At 42.2% G+C, this 21,957-nt stretch overlaps 4 protein-coding genes and 1 long non-coding RNA gene across 9 annotated transcripts; 2 read left to right on the forward strand and 3 right to left on the reverse strand.

Moving 5' to 3' along the window:
* Nucleotides 1-112: 112 nt before the first annotated feature.
* On the reverse strand, nt 113-5,707 carry zmynd10 (zinc finger, MYND-type containing 10). The gene is made up of 12 exons (XM_041273073.1): nt 5,484-5,707; nt 4,994-5,102; nt 4,700-4,816; nt 4,530-4,583; nt 4,269-4,421; nt 3,719-3,807; nt 3,520-3,620; nt 3,007-3,179; nt 2,122-2,247; nt 1,710-1,831; nt 1,427-1,552; nt 113-1,033 (listed from the first exon to the last, which is right to left on the reverse strand). Exons 1-12 carry the CDS (start codon nt 5,576-5,578, stop codon nt 934-936), a joined length of 1,365 nt encoding a protein of 454 aa, XP_041129007.1. The 5' UTR covers nt 5,579-5,707; the 3' UTR covers nt 113-933.
* A 557-nt stretch (nt 5,708-6,264) lies between these two features.
* LOC121328428 lies at nt 6,265-8,550 on the reverse strand. Its single transcript, XR_005951685.1, has 4 exons — nt 8,141-8,550; nt 7,756-7,871; nt 7,225-7,367; nt 6,265-6,896 (listed from the first exon to the last, which is right to left on the reverse strand). It is a non-coding gene; the product is annotated as an uncharacterized LOC121328428 (long non-coding RNA).
* A 425-nt stretch (nt 8,551-8,975) lies between these two features.
* On the forward strand, nt 8,976-11,984 carry LOC121328427 (cytochrome b561 domain-containing protein 2-like). 3 transcript variants are annotated; one of them, XM_041273076.1, is made up of 4 exons: nt 8,976-9,339; nt 9,890-10,142; nt 10,624-10,661; nt 10,866-11,984. In XM_041273076.1, exons 2-4 carry the CDS (start codon nt 10,079-10,081, stop codon nt 11,367-11,369), a joined length of 606 nt encoding a protein of 201 aa, XP_041129010.1. In that variant the 5' UTR covers nt 8,976-9,339; nt 9,890-10,078; the 3' UTR covers nt 11,370-11,984. The 3 variants fall into 3 exon arrangements, with proteins under 3 accessions (XP_041129010.1, XP_041129012.1, XP_041129009.1); XM_041273078.1 differs by having other exon boundaries at nt 9,890-10,136; XM_041273075.1 differs by having other exon boundaries at nt 8,982-9,339; nt 9,890-10,205.
* Nucleotides 11,985-13,822: 1,838 nt separating this feature from the next.
* On the reverse strand, nt 13,823-16,819 carry LOC121328426 (transmembrane protein 115-like). Its single transcript, XM_041273074.1, has 2 exons — nt 15,010-16,819; nt 13,823-14,174 (listed from the first exon to the last, which is right to left on the reverse strand). The coding sequence occupies exons 1-2, from the start codon at nt 15,864-15,866 to the stop codon at nt 13,970-13,972; spliced, it is 1,062 nt and encodes a 353-aa protein (XP_041129008.1). The 5' UTR covers nt 15,867-16,819; the 3' UTR covers nt 13,823-13,969.
* Nucleotides 16,820-16,893: 74 nt separating this feature from the next.
* LOC121328429 (protein ABHD14A-like) lies at nt 16,894-21,638 on the forward strand. Of its 3 annotated transcripts, none has more exons than XM_041273079.1 (6): nt 17,566-17,621; nt 18,135-18,189; nt 18,519-18,815; nt 19,385-19,500; nt 19,982-20,199; nt 20,992-21,638. In XM_041273079.1, exons 3-6 carry the CDS (start codon nt 18,538-18,540, stop codon nt 21,193-21,195), a joined length of 816 nt encoding a protein of 271 aa, XP_041129013.1. In that variant the 5' UTR covers nt 17,566-17,621; nt 18,135-18,189; nt 18,519-18,537; the 3' UTR covers nt 21,196-21,638. The 3 variants fall into 3 exon arrangements, with proteins under 3 accessions (XP_041129015.1, XP_041129013.1, XP_041129014.1); XM_041273080.1 differs by lacking the exon at nt 17,566-17,621 and adding an exon at nt 17,681-17,736; XM_041273081.1 differs by lacking the exons at nt 17,566-17,621; nt 18,135-18,189 and adding an exon at nt 16,894-16,911.
* The last annotated feature ends 319 nt before the right edge of the window (nt 21,639-21,957 follow it).

Raw genomic sequence — 21,957 nt, forward strand, 5'->3', positions numbered from 1 at the left:
AAAGCATACACGCTACTGAAACCCTGCCTGCCAGCTAACATTTCCAGGAGACTCAGAAGGTAAGGATTCCAGGGAACAGCTATTGTTGACTGGCTGGGATGTCAGTTATCAAAGCAGTTTTCACACACAAGGAAAAACACAACATCTTGTTACCATCCACAGGAAGAGGGATCCTTGGAAATGCATGATAGTAGACACCAATTCTGTGTCTGTTTCACGTTTATTCTTTGACACATTTTTTTAGAGGCTTGGAATTGCATCCCATGGGAAACAGATTTTCCTTTGCAGTACTTTGTTGGATCACAGAATTAGGTCAACCCATCAGTTGAGTAGACATGGAACATGCAGCCACTGCATTCACGGCCATGTCCTGTTGGAAGTGTAGAGTTGTAACTGATAGGCATTTAATTGTGTTAAGGGATATTTACAAGGAAAATAACATAACTCACATGCACAAAGCAACTCCTAAACAAACATCACTAAAAAAAAACAATGCTAGGCTTATTTTAACAATCTTTGTGTACAAAACAGGTCCCTGTCCTTAACAAAAGGTTAAAGAAATAAAGTTTAACAGCTGCTGGACCTCGGGGCTTCCTCTCTTTCTTTTGCTGTTTACATTGTTAAGTTGGACTTGTTCAAGCTCTGCTAACGTTTACATGGACCAGATCAGGATGACCATTCCGTCACAGCAACAAAGAAATCCTTCTGTTCAAGAGTGACCCCTGCTGGAAGAGCTGGGAATGAAGTTGCAAGTTGCAAATTGCAATCACCCAGTTCTGAAGAAACTGCTGCAGTTCAATTATGCCTTCCCCATTCCCCATGCCTTCCCCTTATTTATTGTGTGTATTTTATGAAGACGAGTCTCCCTGCCCCTATAAGCAGGGATGGTGCATCAGTTCCCAGTTGCTTGTTCTGTGCTGTTTTGCTGGATTTCTATGCTTCGATTTTCGAGTCCCCATGAAGTTTAGTCACAGCTTCAGCCATTAGCTCACATGCTTTCTTGTGCTTCTGCCAGTGTTTGACCTGGCATTCCCTGTGAGGAAATAAAACAAGTCAGCCAGGCAACCTCGAGCCCGTCCACAAAATAATACTGTCATTGCTAGTCAATCACCAAAGCAATTTCATGCAGGAGACAGTACATTTGTACATAGACGCTGGGTCTCTACACATTAGAAAACTACACAGCTATGTGAGATTTGGACCCAGATTAAGATAAACATGCTCAGTTCGGCAAGGCTTGAAAAATTCTTTACAGTCAAAAAGTCGACTGATCAAACCATTTTTCTTCCCAGATTTTCTGCCTATGAAGCTTAACTGTGTTTCTTGTACTTGGTAAAAGAAAAAGAAGAGGCCTTTCAGCCCATCAAGGCGTATTCCTTGTTTATTTTTTTAAAGAGGGTGCTGGGTGTGTGTCGATGTCTCTTACCGGCGGCAGTACCACTCGCCCTGGCAGCGGGAGCAGCGCTTAGATGCCTCCGAACCACAGAAGCCACACTTGGGTTTCTCTGGGATCAGGCTTTCCATCACGTCCAGGTTGTAGGTCTGTGCCAGTCTGAGGAGAGCCAGAGATTAGGATGAGAGAACAGAGAACACACCGGGCATCGAGCAGCGGCACCAAGAACACATTGTTGCAGTGCTTCAGTGTACACTAAGAGTGAGGCTGTGCTTACATGTCTGTGTGGCATGAACAATAAGGCTATCTAGCTTACCTGCGTGCATGCTTCTGCAGGTCCTCATCAGAGGGGTTGAATGCCTGCTTCACCTGGTACTTTGCGATCGCTTTCCATTTACCAGAATTCTCCTTCAGAATGTTGTCCATAATCTCAGGGATCTAATAAATAGTTAAAAACAAATGGGAAGGTGCATTTCTGTCCACTCAGCAGAGAGGGATGATCTATTTTTCTTGCCTAAGGAGAGGGATTAAAAAACATGGAAACTTTCTGACAAGCTTACCGGCCGAGTTTGCTCTGAACTAAAGCAGAGTCTACCCACTGGTTTACCCCCAATCTATTTCTCTACCACATTAAAAACACTTGTGTGAGGTCATTTTGCCCTGTTTGTCGTCATACTGATTTGACTGGTGTTAAACACAGTGTCCTGGATTAAAGCCTGAGATCTAACCTGCTCCAGAATCAGGTCCCTCTTTGGAGGAGCAGGATCAGTCACAGACAGGTGGCTGAGGAAGCGTTGCAACTCGCCTAGGTTAGGCAGCTGGTCAATCAGGACTTCTGTGAGGAAGCCTCGCAGCTGCAGATAAAAAAGCAAGTATCAGGTGACACACAAGCCTCTCGGAACAGCAGTGCTTCCCTTACCCAGCCACCTTCAACAGCAGTGCAGTGGCATTACAAAACCAATGCGATGCAAAGGAGCAATGGAAGAACAAGGACAGCTACAGTGGTAGCACCAGTGATCTGCTGTATCTGTAACGCTACCGCTGTTTGTAATTGCTGTCTGCTAAAGATCCCACTATTGTTTTTCCAGGGAAATACACTGGTATTACAATGGCATCCAAAAATATATTATATGGATGTTGTCCAGATAGTACCAGAGTTTTGCTTGCCTTTCTATAGGTATTTGTTCCTTGTACACTATTTTAAACCATTCTGCAGGAAGTTTTATTAAGAAGAAGAAAAATGTCCTGCCAGCGGATTACAATTAGACCAGCCATCTGGAAATTAGCTTGTTCACCATTGAGGGCCACACTAACAACAAACGAATGCAGTTTAAAATCTGAATACAGAATATCCTGCCAAAGAAAAAGCAATTATATATATATATATATCTCCTTCCTAATAGCTTTCCGTATGTAAATTTATTTTGGTTACAGAACTTTTGGGCAAAAACAGATTTAAAAATCACTCTTTTCCTCTATAAAAAATGTATTCTGAGCATTAAAATAAATAATAAAAAAACACTTTGATATAACTTCCTCAGCACAAGCGTATTCTAACGGAATCCCTTCGTACTCAAGCGCCAGGGTACAGAGGTGTATCTTCTGGATTGCACCTTTAATAGCTGGCCCTTGTTGAAGTCGTTGAAGTCATATTTCTGTTGGCACTCCGGTCTCAGCAGCAGGTTGAGCAGACAGATCCACACCTGGCCGTCCAGCTTAGTCATCTTCAGCTGGTCCTCTTTGGGGACCTGGTACCACTTCCCATCCATGTACTTCTCCAGCTGACCTGCGGGGAGAATACACCTGTCAGCACAGCGGTACAGGCAACAGGGCAGTGTTGTTAGTTTGCCAACAACCAGTAAGAAAAGTACATTTAAGACTGGGGCCTCTGAAGTGTAACTAATTTAGTGTTACAGTGTAATATGCTGTTACAATACATTGCACACTCTTGATGACAATTGTTTGTAACTGTAATTCTTATCAGTCACTCAGAATGCTGGGTATTGTGCTGTAGGTGACAAACACAGGATGCTACAGTTACCACAGGGATTGCAGCTGCTGCCTCACCAAAACTAGATGCGCTGGCTCTTTTCTACCATATAGTAATCCAGTTTATTAGTGCATACCTTTAGTGTGTCGGCTCCAGGGGCAGTGCTCCACTAACTGCACGAGCACACAGGGCAGGTTGTGTGTGTTCAGCATCCTGGTTAGGGTGCTCAGAGTTAAACTGCAACAAGGAACAAGAAGCCATGATGCTAGGGGCTAAAGAGCAACTTGTAACAGAACCCAACCCAGCCGAATAGGCAATCCACAAGAACAACCTACCTGTCCATGTGATCAGTGATGTAGCGCAGGATGGAGAGGGCTTTTAGTGACACATCAAATTCCAGTGCCGTGCTCTGTTCCTGAAGATCCTGACAAAACAAAAAACAGTGAAGTGTGTTGAAAAGGATTTTTAAAAACAACCCTTTCCTTTTAAAGTTTATTACAGGCCGACCCAACGATGTATGGCACAAAACACAACTGCACCCCAAACCAAGGAAATACCGCATTCGAACAGGAAATGTCATGGACCAATTCAATTGATGCTTCTGCTGAAGTGAACCTCAAATTTAAAACTTGAAATGTAGTTATGTTCGGTAGTCCCTTTCCTGATCTCTTAGGTTCTGAAACAGCGTTGCAGGTCATGTTTAGCCCTTATTCACAGCATTTCTGGAACGTTTTCAGCAATGCAGATTCAAGGTATTATTGCAAAACCGACATTTTAAATGACTTTGACTTTGTGACTTGTATTTTATTGCATCTGGGTAACATCTGAATGGGTTATATTTGGGACTGCGTAAAAACAACCCCCTTTCCTCCTGCAGTGTCTCACTTGCAGTGTGGCTGTGTCCGAGTGGTCACTCTGGGTCAGTTTGTCCTGGGTCTTAGTCTCCCCCGTCACAGACTGAGCGGCCAGACAGGTGACTTTCCGAAGGCAGTAATCGAGGAGATCCAGAACAGCCTCCTCTGCAGCCTCGCAGGACTCCTGCCGTCACAAACAGAGCTTAGCATTTCAACCCGACACCACCTGATCCAGTTGGTACCTTCTGGTATCAACCGCAGGAGACGTTTCAATAGATAGCTGAACGCATACCTTGTGGAACAGGACAGTCTCTAGGAGGTTGATAATGGTGGCTTCATGATGAATCTGTTAATCCATTGGAAAAAAAAACACAATGAGGATAGGACTGCTAGGGTATAATCTATCTAAATTCACCTGTGGATTTAATTTATCACCAGGGCTGCACAGTACAGCTGACTCACCACCATGTATATAGGGAAGGTGCTTTTGGGGCTGAAGTCCTGCAACTGACATAAGACTGGGAACACTTTATGTTTCCAAATTTCTACAGAAATAATTTCATAAATCAGAATGGGGATCTGTAAAACAAGAACAGAAATGAAATAACGTTACATCGAGTCATCTAAGAAAACCCATACAGAGCCGGACACACTAAAAATAATATAATAATAATAATAATAATAATAATAATAATAATAATAATAATAATAATAAAAGGCACTTTTGCTTGACTTGTCGGATCAGGTGATGTGTACCTTGCTGTAGGAGATGAGGTGCTCCTTCACAAACTCATCCTGGCTGGCTGAAGCGTTCAGAATTGCCTGCATGTTCAGCTTCTCGATGTATTCGTGTTGTCGGAACCATCTGCACAATGCACAGCGACGATGAAACACATACTAAATTCTGAGCAATAGAAAACCCCAAACTGGAACTGGAACTGGAGGCAGGTTTTTACTTTTATTTAAATCAACTCACTCTGGGTGAAAACCATACGCGAGAACACGTTTAATGCTTCAAACATGTAAACAAAGCTAGTTTTAATCAAGCACCTTTTAGAAGACATTGCTGTACAATAATGAAGATTTTATACACGCTTATTTTAGGTACTATACTAGTGTACGGAACTGTACGGTAACTTAAGTTGGTAGATATTTCTGTACTATCAAATGAGAGGTACAATACATGGAAAATGTTACACGTTGCAAATGTTTAATGATGTTTAACATAAAATATCAGCCGGCTTACCGGGCGCTTCCAATTTCTTTGAGTGGGTAAGTTTCCAAACTCTGGACGTACCCCTCGGATTCTCCGGGTAACATCACTGCTGTTGTAATCTCCATCGCTATGTCTGTATTGATGAGCGGTGGTGGGATGTATGATGTGTGCTGCTTTATGGCCTGAGTCTTTCCCCTGTGCTGTTGTCAAATCTGCTCCCTCCACTGAGCCCGCCGCCGTCACCGTGGCAACCACAAACATACGCAGGCGCACTGCAACCTATTTCTTTATAAACCCGAATACTGTTTGCCCGATGCGAATGCTTTTTCCTATACTGTATCACTTTTTTTTGACAGTCAAACTTTTAATATAATTGTTTGCGTCTTATATAGTTAAATAAATCAATTAGAAGGGAAACATTTTATTACGAAAACAATCTTAACCAGTACAGGGTATGGGCACTTTATATCATAGTATATCTTGATGTAATAATATTTTAGACGTTCAGTGAGACGTTATATTAAACATTATTGCAATTCTGCAAATGTAAAATGTTACAGGTATTGTACCATACAGTTCAGTAGGTGTTATTTTATTTCATTTTGAGAACACAGAAAAAATAACACTCGATTTCAAAAGCTATAATACAATTCACTTAAACAACCACAACATTGAAAACAGGTACCACGAACCCTTATAATATGAACGTATTACTTTATTAGGACGTTCTCATATTTTCAGTAATTGTCATACAGATCACACTCAACACCTATGCGTACGTGCGTGCGTGCTTGCGTGACGCATGGGACAATGTAAACTTTGCATGGATTCCAGTGAAACACGTAGGTGAAGATCATGGTATTTTCACGTCTTGTTTTTTTTTTTTTTTTTTTTTAACAAAAACTGAAACTGTTTGAAGAGCACATTCACATGAAACATTAACAGTTTTTTCCCCCCTTTTGGGAAAAAAGAACACATTTTGCAGTCTAAGCTATGCAGATTGACAGAGCTGACATCCTATTGCAGTAGAGAGTGCAGTCGGTTGTAGGGTAAGTCACCTCGTATGCATTATATAAAACAACACATTTTACTAACCAACACACGCTTTTATTTTTGCATGATTTTAATACAGCTGCACCCAGTATTGTGGAATCATTCCTTCTGTTTCAATGAAAACAGATTCATTTCTATACAAAAACTGTGGTTCTCTTTCATCCCAGTGCACAGCAAGTCCTTCGCTATGATACTGGCATGTGCTTTCACTTTGATTTCCTGGGTATTTGTGATCCCTCTTCATCTCTCTGCTGACTTGGCTCGTCCCAGCCTGTCTCTTCCCTGCGTTAGCTGCAGCTGCAGCTGACTGGCCCCAGCGAGTTCATTTCCAGCACACGATGATGTTGGGATCGTTCTCCAGCCTCTCGTCCAGCTCTCTGTAGCTCATTCCTGCAGGAACGGAGATAAGCAAGTACAGTACTGCAGGGAATCCAAAACAAAGACTCCCATTGCGTAGCAGTGTCTGAGCCATTCCAGGTTTTACTCGGAGTTTAAAGCAGAGAGTCCAATCAACTAAAGCGCAGCTATAAAACCTGGAATGGGTCATTCTGTTCAGAACGGGAGTCTCACCTCCACCTGCTGCAAGTTGCTGTACCTACTGCGTGGAATCAATGCCACATCCAACCTTTTAAAAAGAACTGACTAGACAAAGTTCTGGGATCAGAACAGATATTATGAAGCAAACCAGCACATTCGTAACTGGATCTGGTTAGGCTACCTGTTTTGCAGCAGATCTCATCGTAGCTATGGCAGCCAGTGTACAGCCGGGACGGGCGGCTTCTATCGCCGCGGGTTGTCTTCACGGGGTACTTCTGCAGCCTGCGGATGAACCCTTTTATCAACCCAAACTGGATCAGCTTCCTGTAGAGACAGTGCCAACCGTTACAGGCTGCCTTGCTTTTGGGACAGGCATTTTCGAGGTATCTGCTCCAGCGCTTGTTTGTTTTCCTCTAAACATCTGCAAACTTTGCACGGGAATAAATGCATACTGAATGCATCTACTGTGTCAGAAACAGGACAACAGGCCCCATTCAGTTTACTTTCAGCAGAGGAACAGCATTTTAAAAATGCAAAGAACACAAGCACAAAAACAGGAACAGTTCTTATTTGAATTTGTTCAACGCATAATCAATAATACATCACAACAAAAATGGATGTGCATGCCCTGGGTTTGTTACATGAACTTTTTTTTTTCTCCCGCTCCCCCCTCCCAAAAGCGAGTTGAATTGTGCCCTGTGTGGACACTGACCTCTTGTCGACTCTCTGGAGCTGCTGAGCGTATCTGGAGCACAGATCTCATGGTGGTACCAGGGCTCAGTCCACAGTAGAGCTGGAACACATCTCGCAGGCTGGCACGCTTCTGACCTGCCCACAGACATGCACACAGACACATTTAGACACGGAATGGCTGGGCAGCCCCCTTCATTAATACAATACCTTTCTGCTTCCTATTCCCCTTAAAAATATACATATTACCCTTTACATCTCAGTTCAACTCCCACTCTGCACCCATCTAAACCTGTAACAGAGCCCCTAACCCTCACTCAATTGTTACCCCTCTATACCTCACTGCAACACAGCCCCAGCTCTCCTTCAATAGGCAGCCCTCTTTACCTCAGTCATGCTGCCTTTACCTGGCTTTGTGACATAAAACAGGCACTCCTCCTGAGCTGCCTTGTTATCCATGAGATTCTGGACCTTGGGGGTGGTGCAGTACACATTTGAATATTGAAAACAGATACAATTCAATATTAGTGTTCCCCATAGCATTGCTGCGGCACATCGATACAGCAGGGTAAATCTGAACTCTACAAATAGCTACACAAGTAGTCCATGTTTCTTGGACATTATACTGTACCTACAATTGAAATAGAATGGGTGAATACTGGTACAAGAGTTTATGGTTTCTACCATAGATAAATTAAAAAGTCTATTCTTGTGCTTCACATAAATATGTATTTAATTCTCAAAAGACAGATAGATAGAGATAAACAGACAGACATATTAAACTATTATTAAAATGAAAATGGTTACTTGAAAGATAGAGACTAAGGTCATAACACCATAGTACCTAGTCAGAATAAAAATAAAAAAAAAACACAGTTGTTTAAATGCGTCGTCCAGATGCTGTACAAACTAAAGAACATTCAAATTATTATATATAATTCCTGCACTTGAGAAGAGAAAACGGTTTGACGTAGCGGGGCAATAATAAAGCTGCGACTAGACACTATTTTATGACTACCCTTATTTATTTACAAGTATCTGTCTTGTTTCAGCTCCGAGCATTTATGCTGTGAAGGGTAGCTACAAAAACAAATAAAGACAATTACGAGCCTGGAACCTCTTTTTCAAGATCTTAAATTCATTGCATAACGTGTGCTAACAGGAAGCGGTGCCCCGGGATGTGCCATTGAAAGGGGGCGGGTTGGTGGGGGAGAAGAAAGGATGAATTGGCTTCTAAAATCAACCCCTGGGACGGGAATGGGTGTGGCTTGCTTTGTATTGATTTCATTGATTAAAACGCTATCTCTGCGTGCTACCGAATTAATGCAGAATATAGATAGTGCGGGGATAATCCTCTGATTGATAGCTCTCCTCTACTGTCTGGGCGGGACAACTGTTTCCTGTGCAAAGCAAATAACAGCTTGATTACATACACGTCACAATAAAGACTAGAATATTTGATTCGCCGTTTGATCACGTTATCTTTGCTTTATTATGCTTTTATAACAAACAAACATATTGATCGAACTAACAAAACTATGTATGTAGTTAAATATATGAGGGTTACTTGATTACCTACAGCAGAGGAACAAATACATCTGAATAGGTAAGTTAAGCCACGTCTTTAAAATATCAAGTTGATGTTTTTACTAAAGAACACGCACGCTTGTGCATTTTGCAGTGGTTGTGTAAGGTGTGGGTATATTAGGGCGGATGCAGTGACTCGTTTGGGGTTGAATACGGAAGTTTAACATTCAAAACCTTTTCTTCTTTAAAGCAACTGTTTGTCTTTTTGTGTTTAGAATTGCACTGTGCTGCTCCTAGAGAGAGCAGAGGGGTTTAAAGGGCAGAAACCAAGTGTACTGTACTTCTGTACTGTAGGTGTGTGTGTGTGTTTGCTTTCAGTAAGACGTTACTATCTAAAAAAAAAAAAGGTATTTATTTTGTTTTACGCATATGGTAGAGTTTAAGAAATGCAACGGGAGACAATGTTAGCCAATATTGTGCTACTGTACTAACTGGTGGAATGGCGTACCATTAATGGCGTTAACATTATTAGCATTAAATTCAGTAGCACGAACTCTTGGTTTTAAATGAGCACCCTTCTCTCAACAGAGAAGACCAAGAGACTGAATATTCCTTATCTTCTGTTCTAGAACTCCAGCTGTCTATTCTTGCTTCCCGATTCTTGAAGCTCAGACAGAGTCCTGCTTGTGGAAGGAGGACAGTAACAACCCCTCTGAATGGATTAGCCTTGGCGACTAGTTTACAAGTGACAAAGTGACAAAGCGAACAACGGCGTACCAGGAGGAGAGAGCCGCCTTGGCGCTGGTTCAGCCCGGAGAATGACACTGAGCGTGGATTCCGAATCACGGCTGTACAGCATCCTGCGCAGAGTGGCTGGTGTGGGTGTGCATGTGCTGTGTGTGGGGTTCACAGTGTTTCTAGCTGTAGTGGCCAGGCCTGGGACTAGTGAGTACAGCTCTGCACGGTCCTCTTTGCAACCAGTGCAGTGTATACTGTCTCTAACTTCAACAGCTTTGCTTTGTATTTAGCGCGCTCACTCCCTAATATACTCCAGCAGCTGCAACACCTAAAAGACTCGTCTTGCAAAGTATATCTCTAAAAAGAGATACTGTGCTCCAAACTCCAAACATTAAGCTCTTTCAGATTGGTTTATATGTACAAAGGAGTTAAAAACAACTTATGAGATTCCCACTTTGGTGTCAGGAAATATTGCACTTGAAAATACTGCCTTAAAAAAAAAAAAAATATATATATATATATATATATATATATATATATATAAAAAGTAATGACTACTTAATTTATTATAGACAGTAGCCTAGTGTTGGGAGCAGACTCTTATCCTATCTTATCTGTTTTTCAGGTTTATTTTCTTGGCATCCGTTCCTGATGACTTTCTCTGTAAGTACTGTAATTAATAGAGTACATCTTCCTCTGCATTTGTTCCCCGACCCGACTCCAATGTAAGACTCACTGCTGTCCACCTTGCACTTATAATAACAGGACTTTGGTTTTCATCTGTATTGTGTTCATTTTACATATATAACACATGGGTATTAATTGATGTGCTTTGAATTGTTATTTTTTTTCTTTTTCCCTTCCCAGTTTTCCTTCTTCATGACAGAGGCCCTGCTCATCTTCTCCCCAGACAGCTCTCCCATTCAGCACTTCTCCCACAAGATCAAAGGCCGCTACCATTGGATCCTGCAGACCCTAGCCACTACCTGCGCCTTGCTGGGATTGGCTGCCATCTTCTACAACAAGCACCTCAACAGCAAGCCACACTTCGCCACCTGGCACGGGCTGGTTGGCTTGCTGACTGTCCTGTTTGCTGTGATGCAGTCCCTGGGTGGGGTCTCCCTGCTCTTCCCCAAACTGGCCAAAGGCTGGTCGCTGGCCAAACTGAAGCGCTACCACGCTGCATCAGGACTGGTGGGGTACCTGCTGGGCTGCTCCAGCCTACTGCTGGGCATGTCTTCCTTATGGTTTACTACTGCTGTCCATAGCCTGCGCTGGTACCTGGCTGCCTTGTGCCCTATACTTAGCACCTTGGTCATCATGAACCAAGTCACCAGCTCCTACATGACAAAGAAACGCTTCCAGACTTAAAGGAGCAGAGCATTTTGGGATCAGCCAATGATTATAACATGACTCAGAAATACAAGCTGTGTAAAATAAAAATCTACCAGCCGTTTCTCCGTCCATCCCAGCATGTACTGTTGAGTAAACGATGCACTTCAGGGAAGCTCAACTGGAGCCCCCCCCCAGGATTCATTTGTTCCCCATTTTAGTGATACAGTATGTAAACTGTTAGGGTTACAAAAAAATGTCAAGACAGTGTTTCAACAAATGATGAAATGAAAAAAAAGATTATTAGCAAAATGTATTCTGCAATTTACCATTGTACTGTTTATATCTGTATGAATGTTTTCACTGAATGTTCTTCCCTTTTTTTTAGCCTAAAAATGATCAAAATTATGTCCATTAGTATTTTTTCCTGTTAGGTGAATATGATGTGTGTGTGCATTATCTAACACTTAGCAGGATTTAAACACTCTCTTAATAAACGTGTGTGTGTGAGGACAGATAGGAACACAAGTAATCAAACAACTAAAATGTACAAGTTTGTGGACTTTTATTTGTAATAGGTACTGCCAGCTCTTCCAGTCATTGTCACTAGTATGTGTTGAAATTCAAAAAGCAAATAAAGAAAAGTTTTTACTATTTTTTTTTTCCAATTGTCCTTCATTCACATAATTCTTTACGTATATTTTCATTAAATGGAACTAAGTAAAAAACATAAAAATATGAATGGGTTTTGTACCAAACTACTTGCTATTTTTGTTTCAGGTAATTTATCTTTTTAAGTGGTGCAAAATGTGCCCTGGATAAATGACAGCTTATTGAACATGCCCCAAAGCATCAGCATGCTATTTTGTTATGAATACCACCCACAAAGCTGTTCTAGTACTGCTCATCAATGTAAAAATGTAAGAACACTGACGCATTTCCTATCAAAGCTACATTCATCTCAATGGTTTTTGACACCCTCCTCAGTTCTTGCGGTTTTTCTTGGTTTCCTGTTAAGAGTTAGATTCTAACAGCACTGACATCCTAGTGTTCAGTTTGGCTGGCCAACAAATCATTATGTGAAGCGAAAGTGACGTCTACATTTAGTTGCACTGCAGATTAGACAACAGAACATCATTAACGAGCAGCTTAAAACCAGTGCTTGCTATGCTTGGGTTTGTGAACACTTTCATATCGATTTTGTATTATTACAATCAACCCCTTGAGATGCAACCTCTTTAGAAGTGCGTGGGAGATTCTCAGACACTTGATATATGGCAGTTAGTTGCCTTGCTTACTTCATTTCTGTTGCAGTTTTGCTTTCACGCTCTTGATTAAGACACAGTCCTACCCATGCAATGCTAGCTGAAACTCTAAACCCTGCAAATACTCAGCAATTCTGTGGCCAAGTCGTAAGACCAGGTTGTTCAATTGGTTAGTTACCCATTCGCACACACTGTTCATTGGCATGCACAGAAGTCTCTGCCAATTGCTTATATCAAACTGACACCTGGTGACAAAAAACTATTATTACAGCTGCCACTTTTCTACTAATCAAATGCACTATTCTTTAACAGACACTGGCACAACGGAACCAGCAAGGGAAAGAAAACCAACTCCAAACCAGCTCTTCAGTTCACATCACAATGGTCTATTTTCTTTTAGTGGTAATGTGACTCCATAACTTCATGAGCATAATAAGTAATGCTAAGTGTTGAAACAATAAAGAAGTAGGTCATGGTTGGGCATTTTGGGACTGAAACAGAAATCAAACCCTAGCCTCCAAAAATAAAAGGCTAGTGTATAATTTCACAGCACCAAGGTAAATAATGCAGTGATAAAACCCAACATCAGCTCTACTTCAACAATGCTCGGTATAAATGTGTCTTTTTCTTATACAAGATCTTTATTCAACATGTTAAAGCAAAATGAAGATTCAGGAGTGTGGGACTGTTGTGATATTCTACAGAAGTTGAACACAAAAATTATTCTGCAAAGCCTAGAAAATTCAGGAAACCGATCATTTAAGATAGAGTATGTCTCTCAAGTAGCACGATTTCACAATTTCAAAGATTTATTGAAGTAGAAATAGACCTTTAAGCACTTAACGAAAATGGATGCTGTTTGCAAGCATTTCTAAAGTTTATGTGAAAAAAAACAAAAATGAAAGGTTTACAAATCGGACACAACCATGACTAACTGGTAGCACAAAGGGTATCCTACAAGTTGTTTATGTAGCACTTTCAGCTGAAACCTACTTTGTTAGGAAACAACACGGTACATAAAATTTAACAACGAAATTCTGGCAGGTGCCTGTCAAGTCAAGGAAACTGTCCTGCAGACTTTAAAGTTTACACCTACTGGCTGAAAGAGAAATAAAAACCTGCCCCTGCCCCAAGTGTAAATGGATCGAGCGCTGACATAGGATTTTTTTTACATATATAATTTATATATATATATAATATATATATACACATATATATATACATATATATATATAATATATATACACACACACACACTTTGTTTTAACTGTTACTTTTCCCATTAACAAGTGCAAGGAGGTCCTCATGATGGTAAGGAGCTGAATTCATATCTCTCTCTGTTGGTCTCATGTCAGTCTTGTCTTCGCTGTGGCATTAGGACTGTAAAGGTGCGTCCTCGAAGCTGATGATGCCGGACTCCTGGCCCCCGCCCGCCCCAGCAGTGGATGGGGCCTCACGTCCAGGGAGGAGCGGCGCGTCAGCTCCACTTTCGTCCTCCTCCTCCTCCTCCATGTTCGGCCAGGCAGACTGGTCCTCCACTCGCTTCAGACGTTCGTTCAAAGCCTTCAGGGCAAGCTGCCTGTCAGAGACACAGATACAACAGCATCATTACAAATCACATCCTTGTTCTATAAGATTTCTATAGACACATTTTAACCTGTTTTAATGTGCACTGGTCACAGTGCCATTCAGTTCACTGCAGGTAATTTACATTAAAAAAATATATACGTAGAAGCCTTGGTAGAAATTATTAGTACAGTAATACATACTGTATGATTATTATGTCATGCAATCACAGCACCTGTGCAAGTCAGCAAATTGCACAGGTGGGAACTGGAGGCAGGGAGTCTTCAGAGAACACTAATTTAGTCATTGATCACAGATCAGCAGGCAAAGCAGGTAATTGCTGTTTTCTACCAGCAGCAGTGGAGGACGAATAAGAGCAACGTCCTAGAAGGCATAAACTGTACCAGATGGCCAGAGCATCTTATTTTTACTGTAGATCACACCACTTATTTTACATCTCTCGCAATCGTTGTGTAGTCTATAGGCTTGTCAAAGTTTACAGAGCTTGCTAGTTTACTCTGTTCTGCCTGCCTCCACCACAGGCAGGCTGGCAGTTGCAACAAAGAAAAGTTGTAATAATGACATCATCACTCACTGCACCCATAATATTTTAACATATTACCTCATACATGCACCTATTGGGGAGTAAAGTATCTACTTGTTCAGGGTCCAAGCTAAAACCAAAGTCCTTAGGATCACAAACCTAAGATCTGTTACTCTGAGACTTTTCTTATGGCGTTTGTGTTTTACAATTTCACTTGGCAGTTCAGTGTACAAGACATAAGCTAACACCAACCCCCTAATTTGTTTAGACCTTCATTCTCACCTCCTGTGCAGATTGTACCCACCTTCTTCTCTCAGCATCTTGAGGGTCGGTGCCGGGCAGGCTGATGGTGATGGAGGAAGGCGCTCCCACGTCATACCGCTTGACGGTTTTGCGGCACACCTTCACCTTGACCAGTACGCTGTGCACCAGCCCAGCCAGGAGGCCCACCAGTGGCTGCAGGATCTCTGGGAAGAAGGAGGCAAAGGCAAAGTGGTCCGACATGTCCCCCCGGCCACGGCTGTGCTTCTGGTAGAACCGCAGGTACACCCACCCGGACAGCACGCCGTAGCCGTACGCTGCTAGTGGGGCCGTGGTGTCAATCAACGTGGTGAAGCGCAGGACAGCCAGGGCCAGCAGCACCAGCATGGGGGCCACCTTGAGCCGCACCTGGGGCACGCGCAGCACTGTGGAGTCACCCATCGTCTGCTTGAGGGCCACCAGCACTCCTCCCAAGAAGCCCAGCATGCCGTGGACCCGCACCTCAAACAGGTAGTCCAGGTTGAAGGTGGACATGTAGGTGAGCAGGTAAGAGAAGCCGGACAGCAGGCCCACGGAGACGTTGATGACGGCAAAGAAAATGAGCAGCTCCAGGGCACCCCACAGGGGCTCCAGCAGCCTCCCAGCCACGATCACCGTGGCCAGGCTAACCACCACATCCCACACGTGCTGTTCTGTCACCGCGTGGGTGGCTAGGGTCCAGATCCAGAAGTTCGGGGGAAAGAGAAAGCCAGGTGTCACCCCCAGCACGTAGACAGTGTCCACCACTAGAGACAGCAGGTACAAAAGGATGACTACGGCACAGATGGCTTTGACCACCACGCTGGTGCTGGCTAGGGCAGCCAGAAAGTGTTGGCGGGCAACTGGCAGATAGCGGTTCATTTTTATTTAGTTACTGAATAAAGTAAATGCTGTGGCACTAGATCTTAATGTCTTGAAGAGAGTTAAAATTGCAAAAGCAGAAAAATACTAAAGAGATGTGCTTGGATTTCTCTGCTGGAATACATCTAGCGTTTAAAAAACAGCAGCATCCAAACAAATAATTCGCTTTATTATTAAAACCGGTCCCATCAGTATATTAATAGAGAGATGGCCTGGTGTAGAAAAGAAGCTAAATCTTGAGCACACACAGTAAATCATTAATGAAATATTAATCAGGAAAGCAAACGGTTACTAGTAGCAATACTGGTAACTAGTAAACTTAAGAGGAAAAAGTAAACCGAGGATAATCAAAGTTAGACCTTAACTACTATCTATGCGCGTACTACAACTATATGCTTTTCCCCATTGAGGAAAACTCTTATTCCAATAGACAGGTTGTAAGCATCTCAGCCAGCAGTACAAATAAGAGATAACAGAGAAAAACAAAACCTGCACTTAAAGAAAATAAACTTCCAAATCAGCTGGTTCGTTTACTCCAGTCGTCTGCTCACAGTACAGCTGCTGGTTAATCGTTAACTTTTTGTCGTACTATTTCGGCCTCCGGAGTACAGACAATCAGCATTAAGCTTCCTATTCCAAAGATAGAGTTCCACGGCTCCTCTCCGCCTCTCCCCGTCCTCGCTCTCCCCCACCTTTTCCCGGCCACAATCCACAGGTGAGCCCGGGGATTATCCTCCCTCGCCAGGCCCAGATAACTGAAATTAAATGGATATTACCCCTGTCCACTCAACGGATCTGAACTCCGCTGCTGTTCGATGGTTCTGAGTGTATTTTGGCAGCTTAACTGTTTTTTCTGGTGACGTTTATCAGAACTGTTTCTCCCTGTAACGTAAACTCAAAGCACTCCCAGCTATACCCCACAGCCGCCACCGTCACCAAAACCAAACAACTGCCAACTGCGCATGCGCACTGGGGAGACGACGTAAGGAGCAGCAGGGAATCATGGGGAATGAAGTTTGGGCTAAATTCACCTTCTCTATTATGGGTGAGATATTTTTTTGACGCCAACACTTAACAAATATATCCACATGTTGACAGTAAAACCAGACAGAGGTCAGGCAGCATAGGTGGGTACAGGTGAGCCAAGGTTTTTGACATTGTCGTCACTGTGAAAATGAATTCCATTGAACTCTCGGCGCACATTCACCCAGTGTGTTTGAGCAATCCTGTCTGTTGGTTGCTGAAATTCAGAGACCAAATTCATCTGCAGTCAGTGGTAATTGTGTCTGCTGTTGTTTTATTTTATATATATATATATATATATATATATATATATATATATATATATATATATATATATATATTAAACATACCGCAACCTTGGCAAGTTGGCTCTTTGAGCAAAAACTATATATATATATATATATATATATATATATATATATATATATATATATATATATATATATACATACATACATATACACATACATACATACATATACACATACATACATACACACACACACACACACACAGACGTATATTGTTTTTGGATTATTAATTGCATAAAAACAAACAGAAAACAACAAAGTGGAATCTTATTTAATCGTTTTTCCCCCGTCGGACTGCTTACACAGACGCACACAAGTCCGGTCGAAGCTGCGAAGCTCTCGTTATCGCGTCAGAAGAAAGGCAAGTGCTGGTGTGCACTGTGTGTGTGATGAGACAGGCACTGGCGAGCAGGACAAACAAGTGACTGCAGTTTATCGTTATTGTTAGCTAAGATAACAGACTTGTTTGGGAGACTATAATCAATATGGTCAATATGTTTTAGGTTTAGAGATTAAACCTGCAATTTTAGTGCAGTGTAGGTTACGATTTATTTAGGATTATGTTAATTACGACATCTTTTCTAGGATTGTGTAAAATAAGATGACTGTAAAAACACCTTTTTATTTTTCTGCTTAATTTTATTTAAAGTATTTTATCTAGTGTTTATTTTGTTGCTTAATTTCCTGGAGATATTAAATTATTATGCATTGTGTTGAGTAATTTGCTATGTATTGTTTTTTTTTGTTTTGTTTTTTTTAAGTATATGCTTTTGATTTTGACCCCTTTCTGTGGGATAAAACTTTTGCCTTGTTTAAAATGTGTGTTTTTTTTTATACGGTGTTGTTAAGGACATGATTGGAACAAAGACCAGGGTTGGTCTATTGTGTTGTTCTTAAACAAGTCCTAATGGTTTACTGCTCTTTCGTACTTTAGGACTGTGCCACTGGTCTAAACTGTGACAGAGGGCATAAGTGAAAGCTGAGCAAAAGTAAGTTTAGAAGAGGAGGTATGAAGCACATTATTACAGTTAGAAATGCAGGGAATAGCCCACCAGGTGCACAGTGGGATCCGAAACACTGGCAACATTCAAACAAAGACTTGATTCTGTGCTTTTGATCCCCCCTCCCCTCCCCTCCCCTCCCCCAAGGGGAGAATGGTGTGCTAACAAGGAACAAACCTTGATGGGCCGAATGGCCTTTTCTTGTTCCCAAACTTTTCATCTGTTTTTATGGAAATCTTCCTAGCACGACAGTTAAGGTAAGTTTCTGTAGCCAGTGTATAACCTTAGCCTCTCCTTTCTCCCCTCCCATTCTTTAGACTGTGCCGCGCTGGGATAATGCATTTCTTCCGAAACCGGCTGGTAGTCCTGGGTCTAGTGCTGCTGGCGACGGTGCTGCTGTACCTGCTGCTGCCCGCCATTCGCCAGGGCAGTATGGAGCCCTTCCTGAATGTCCGGAGGATGGGGCTGACGGGAGGCTCTCCCACAGCTCCGACCGCTAAATTCTCTAAGCCAGTCAACATCACAATCCGCACGGGCCAGCTGGCTGGAGACCCGCCTCTCTCCTTCAGGGAAACAATCAGCGTCGATGCAGCGGGGAAGAAGATGCAGCCCAGGTGGGTACCAGTGACCAAGGCATTGAACGCAGTGCTGCTCCCTGTCTTTGAATTCTTCAGATTCTTGGTAGTGAAAGAACTACACTTCTGCATTTTATTTATGAGTTACATTTGTTTAGTTTAGTTTTGTTTTATAGTAACATAAAATAAATGAAGGGTTGAGGTCAATTCCTGTTTTTCAAATTTTTAGAAACGATTCCCAATTCCAAATCTAGTTCCTTCGAAGGAATTGATAGTTTAGAGATGTAATAATTATTGTGATTGTTAAGTTGCTTTAATTTGAAGCCAGTTTAATTGACTGACAGTGACTTCAATGTAAGTAATTTATTGCCACTGTGAGAAGCTCATTTTAACAGAATACGGTGAATTGCAATTTTGATCAGTGGTGTGCTGGAATTGGTTAAAAGGTAATGAGAATTGTAATTGGGAATTGATCTTAGAAAAGAATTGGAATTGCAGCAGGTATTGTACCCTAACCCTTCTAATAGGAGTCCCCTTATTCCAGCAGCCATTAAATCCAGTGCTGAACTTGCATTACCTAATTGTAACCGTGCTGCTCGCGCACACAGGCTGCAGGTGGTTCTGCTGCATGGTCAGGCCTTCACCTCAAAGACCTGGGAGGACCTGGGCACCCTCGCTTTACTGGCCAGTCACGGCTACCAAGCACTGGCCCTGGACTTGCCCGGTAAGAACATGTTGTGCACCAGACTAACTATGTACCGAGTTCTATAATACATTAAAAGGTATTAAGTAAAGTAACCCAAGGTTTGTTGATGCAGATCCAGTTCGTCGTGACTGTAAAATATGTATACATAATGTTGTCCAAAGTGAATTAACATTTTAAGGGGGAAAAAAACAACCTTTATCACACAGTTGTGATGGGTTTTCTGACTTTAAAAAAATTAATTATGGAAATAAGACTCCTTTTGCATAGCAGTTTCATTCATTCCAGGTTTTACAGGAGCTTAGATAAAAAGCTCAGCTGTGTCTTTTTAAACTCGTAGTAAAACAGGAATGCTAAGCATTGGGAGTCTTATTTCCATCCCTGTACATTTTGAGATTGGTGGAATTCTTAATTAAAACTAAAAAGAAATGCCTGTTATTGTATTGCATAAATTAAACATGCCTCGTTTCACAATGCAATGGATAAATTTGGATCTGAGCAGATTCGGAATTAGTGAAGACGGATCAGAACCGGACTAACCTCCTGCTGAGGTTCCTGGACTCCCTGGAGGTGCAGGCGCCGGTCCTGATCAGCCCCTCGATGAGCGGGCGCTTCTCTCTCCCCCTCCTGATGCTCCACAGCTCCCGTCTCAGAGGCTTCGTCGCTGTCGCCCCTGTGGGCACCAAGCTCTACAGCGAGCAGCAGTACCACAACATACAGGTAGAGAAGACGCGTTCTTCATTATGTCAGCATCAGTCAGTTTGGTCAAACCACAGTTGATCGGGCACTTTGTGTTCTATAGCGTTTGGACAGCAGTACTCATTTGGGGCTCCCGAGTGGTGCATCTGTTAAAGGCGCTCCACGTGGAGCACAGGATGTGCCCTGTAGCCTGGAAGTTGCCAGTTCGAGTACAGGCTATTCCACTGCTGACAGTGGACGACCGCTTCCAAGGGGCAGCGCACAACTGGCTGAGTATCGCTTGGGTGGGGAGGGCTTGGATTGGCCACGGTGTCCTTGGCTCTCTGTGCACCAGCGACCTCAGCTGCGTTGTGGGCTTGCAGAGTGAAAAAAAAAAAGCATTTGGCTGATGGGACACGTTTCGGAGGACTGCGTTTGTTCGTCTTCAACACTCCCGAGTCAGCACAGCTGGTGGCCTAAAAATAATTGGCTATTTCAAATTGGGAGGTTGCTTGTGTAAAAGATCAAAAGAATCATCAAAAGAAATACAAAAAAAGTGCAAAAAAGGAGGTGAAATGCAGCACATGGATTAGTGACTAGGTTATAGTTACTATATATAGCAACAAGATAGTCAAGAAGTTACATTTGTGATTTACTGCACGCAGAATAAAAAATAGCTTTCATAGTCTGGTCCTGTTTATCCTCAATCCCCTGATCATTTTAATTAAGAAATCTCAACAAGGTAGTTTTAAGAACCAGAACTGGGCACAATAAAAGGGAATTTCATCAGCCCCTGCAATACATCTGTTTCTGTCTCCCTTTCTCCTCTCATAGACCCCGACTCTGATAGTGTTTGGTGCCCTGGATGGCAGTCTGGGGACCCAGTCATTGAAGAACCTGAGCCAGCTCCCTCACCACACTGTAGTGCGAATCGATGGAGCCAAGCACGCGTGCTACATGGACAAGCCAAGGGAGTTCCACCAGGCACTGCTCACCTTCCTGAGCGGGCTGACAGTCACTGGAACAAGCAGTTTATAATTACTAACTATGTGTATATATAGGTATTAATAACTCTCTTATTTAAGGGCTTTTACCCACACCTGAAGTTTTATATTTTATTTGCAAGTTGTTTGTTTGTTTTTGATTTTTTTTTTGCTGTTTTCATTTGTGAGCGCACTTAGCTTCTGTGCACTTTGCAAAATTTAATCTGGACGGTTGGAGGGGTCAGTTCCGACTCCCACCTTACAGCACAAGAACAGAACCACTTTCCAAATGAGCAAGTCCCAGGATGACATCAGTTCCTTGTGTTGAGATTAGACACACATTAAACAAGGTTTAGTCCTTTGGGATTTGTAGTTGTTTCATGGTTCTACAAACCTTCAATTCCCAGCACCCTTTAAAACATGTTACTGTTACTGGTTAAATAAATAGCTGGAAAAAGTTGTTAATGTATTTAATGAAATAAATGTTATTTAAACTAACAACCTCAAGTCTTTTTTGAATCCAGTGTGTGCAGAAAAAAAAAATGTGTTTCCAACATTGCTTATCAAAAATCAAGTTTGTTTGCGTTTACCCCAGCTGAATAGAATAAGAAACATGGACTGCAGTAAAATAATCCCATTGCACAGCAGAAAAGAACCAACATGTGTTTAAAGTGAGTGGCTGACATTGCTATGCAGCGTTGAGTGTTTATTTTTAAATGTAGGGTTTAAAAACTCATACCGTCAGACTGGTTGTAAGGACCAGGTACTCGTTTTGTGTTCAGGCCACAATGCTTAAGACTGCCAACTATAGACATTT

The sequence above is a fragment of the Polyodon spathula genome, chromosome 16 (assembly GCF_017654505.1).
Source record: "Polyodon spathula isolate WHYD16114869_AA chromosome 16, ASM1765450v1, whole genome shotgun sequence".
Taxonomy (NCBI): Eukaryota; Metazoa; Chordata; class Actinopteri; order Acipenseriformes; family Polyodontidae; genus Polyodon; species Polyodon spathula.

Coding starts and splice junctions, on each gene's coding strand:
- LOC121328426 (XM_041273074.1), bottom strand. CDS start 15,866: ATGAACCGCTATCTGCCAGTTGCCCGCCAACACTTTCTGGCTGCCCTA. Junction 14,175..15,009: donor CAAGATGCTGAGAGAAGAAG/GTGGGTACAATC, acceptor TGTCTCTGACAG/GCAGCTTGCCCTGAAGGCTT.
- LOC121328427 (XM_041273075.1), top strand. CDS start 10,079: ATGACACTGAGCGTGGATTCCGAATCACGGCTGTACAGCATCCTGCGC. Junction 10,206..10,623: donor AGTGGCCAGGCCTGGGACTA/GTGAGTACAGCT, acceptor TCTGTTTTTCAG/GTTTATTTTCTTGGCATCCG. Junction 10,662..10,865: donor CGTTCCTGATGACTTTCTCT/GTAAGTACTGTA, acceptor TTCCCTTCCCAG/TTTTCCTTCTTCATGACAGA.
- zmynd10 (XM_041273073.1), bottom strand. CDS start 5,578: ATGGAGATTACAACAGCAGTGATGTTACCCGGAGAATCCGAGGGGTAC. Junction 4,817..4,993: donor ACCTCATCTCCTACAGCAAG/GTACACATCACC, acceptor CTTGTTTTACAG/ATCCCCATTCTGATTTATGA. Junction 3,808..4,268: donor CGGACACAGCCACACTGCAA/GTGAGACACTGC, acceptor TTGTTTTGTCAG/GATCTTCAGGAACAGAGCAC.
- LOC121328429 (XM_041273081.1), top strand. CDS start 18,538: ATGCATTTCTTCCGAAACCGGCTGGTAGTCCTGGGTCTAGTGCTGCTG. Junction 18,816..19,384: donor GGGAAGAAGATGCAGCCCAG/GTGGGTACCAGT, acceptor TCGCGCACACAG/GCTGCAGGTGGTTCTGCTGC. Junction 20,200..20,991: donor AGCAGTACCACAACATACAG/GTAGAGAAGACG, acceptor CTCCTCTCATAG/ACCCCGACTCTGATAGTGTT.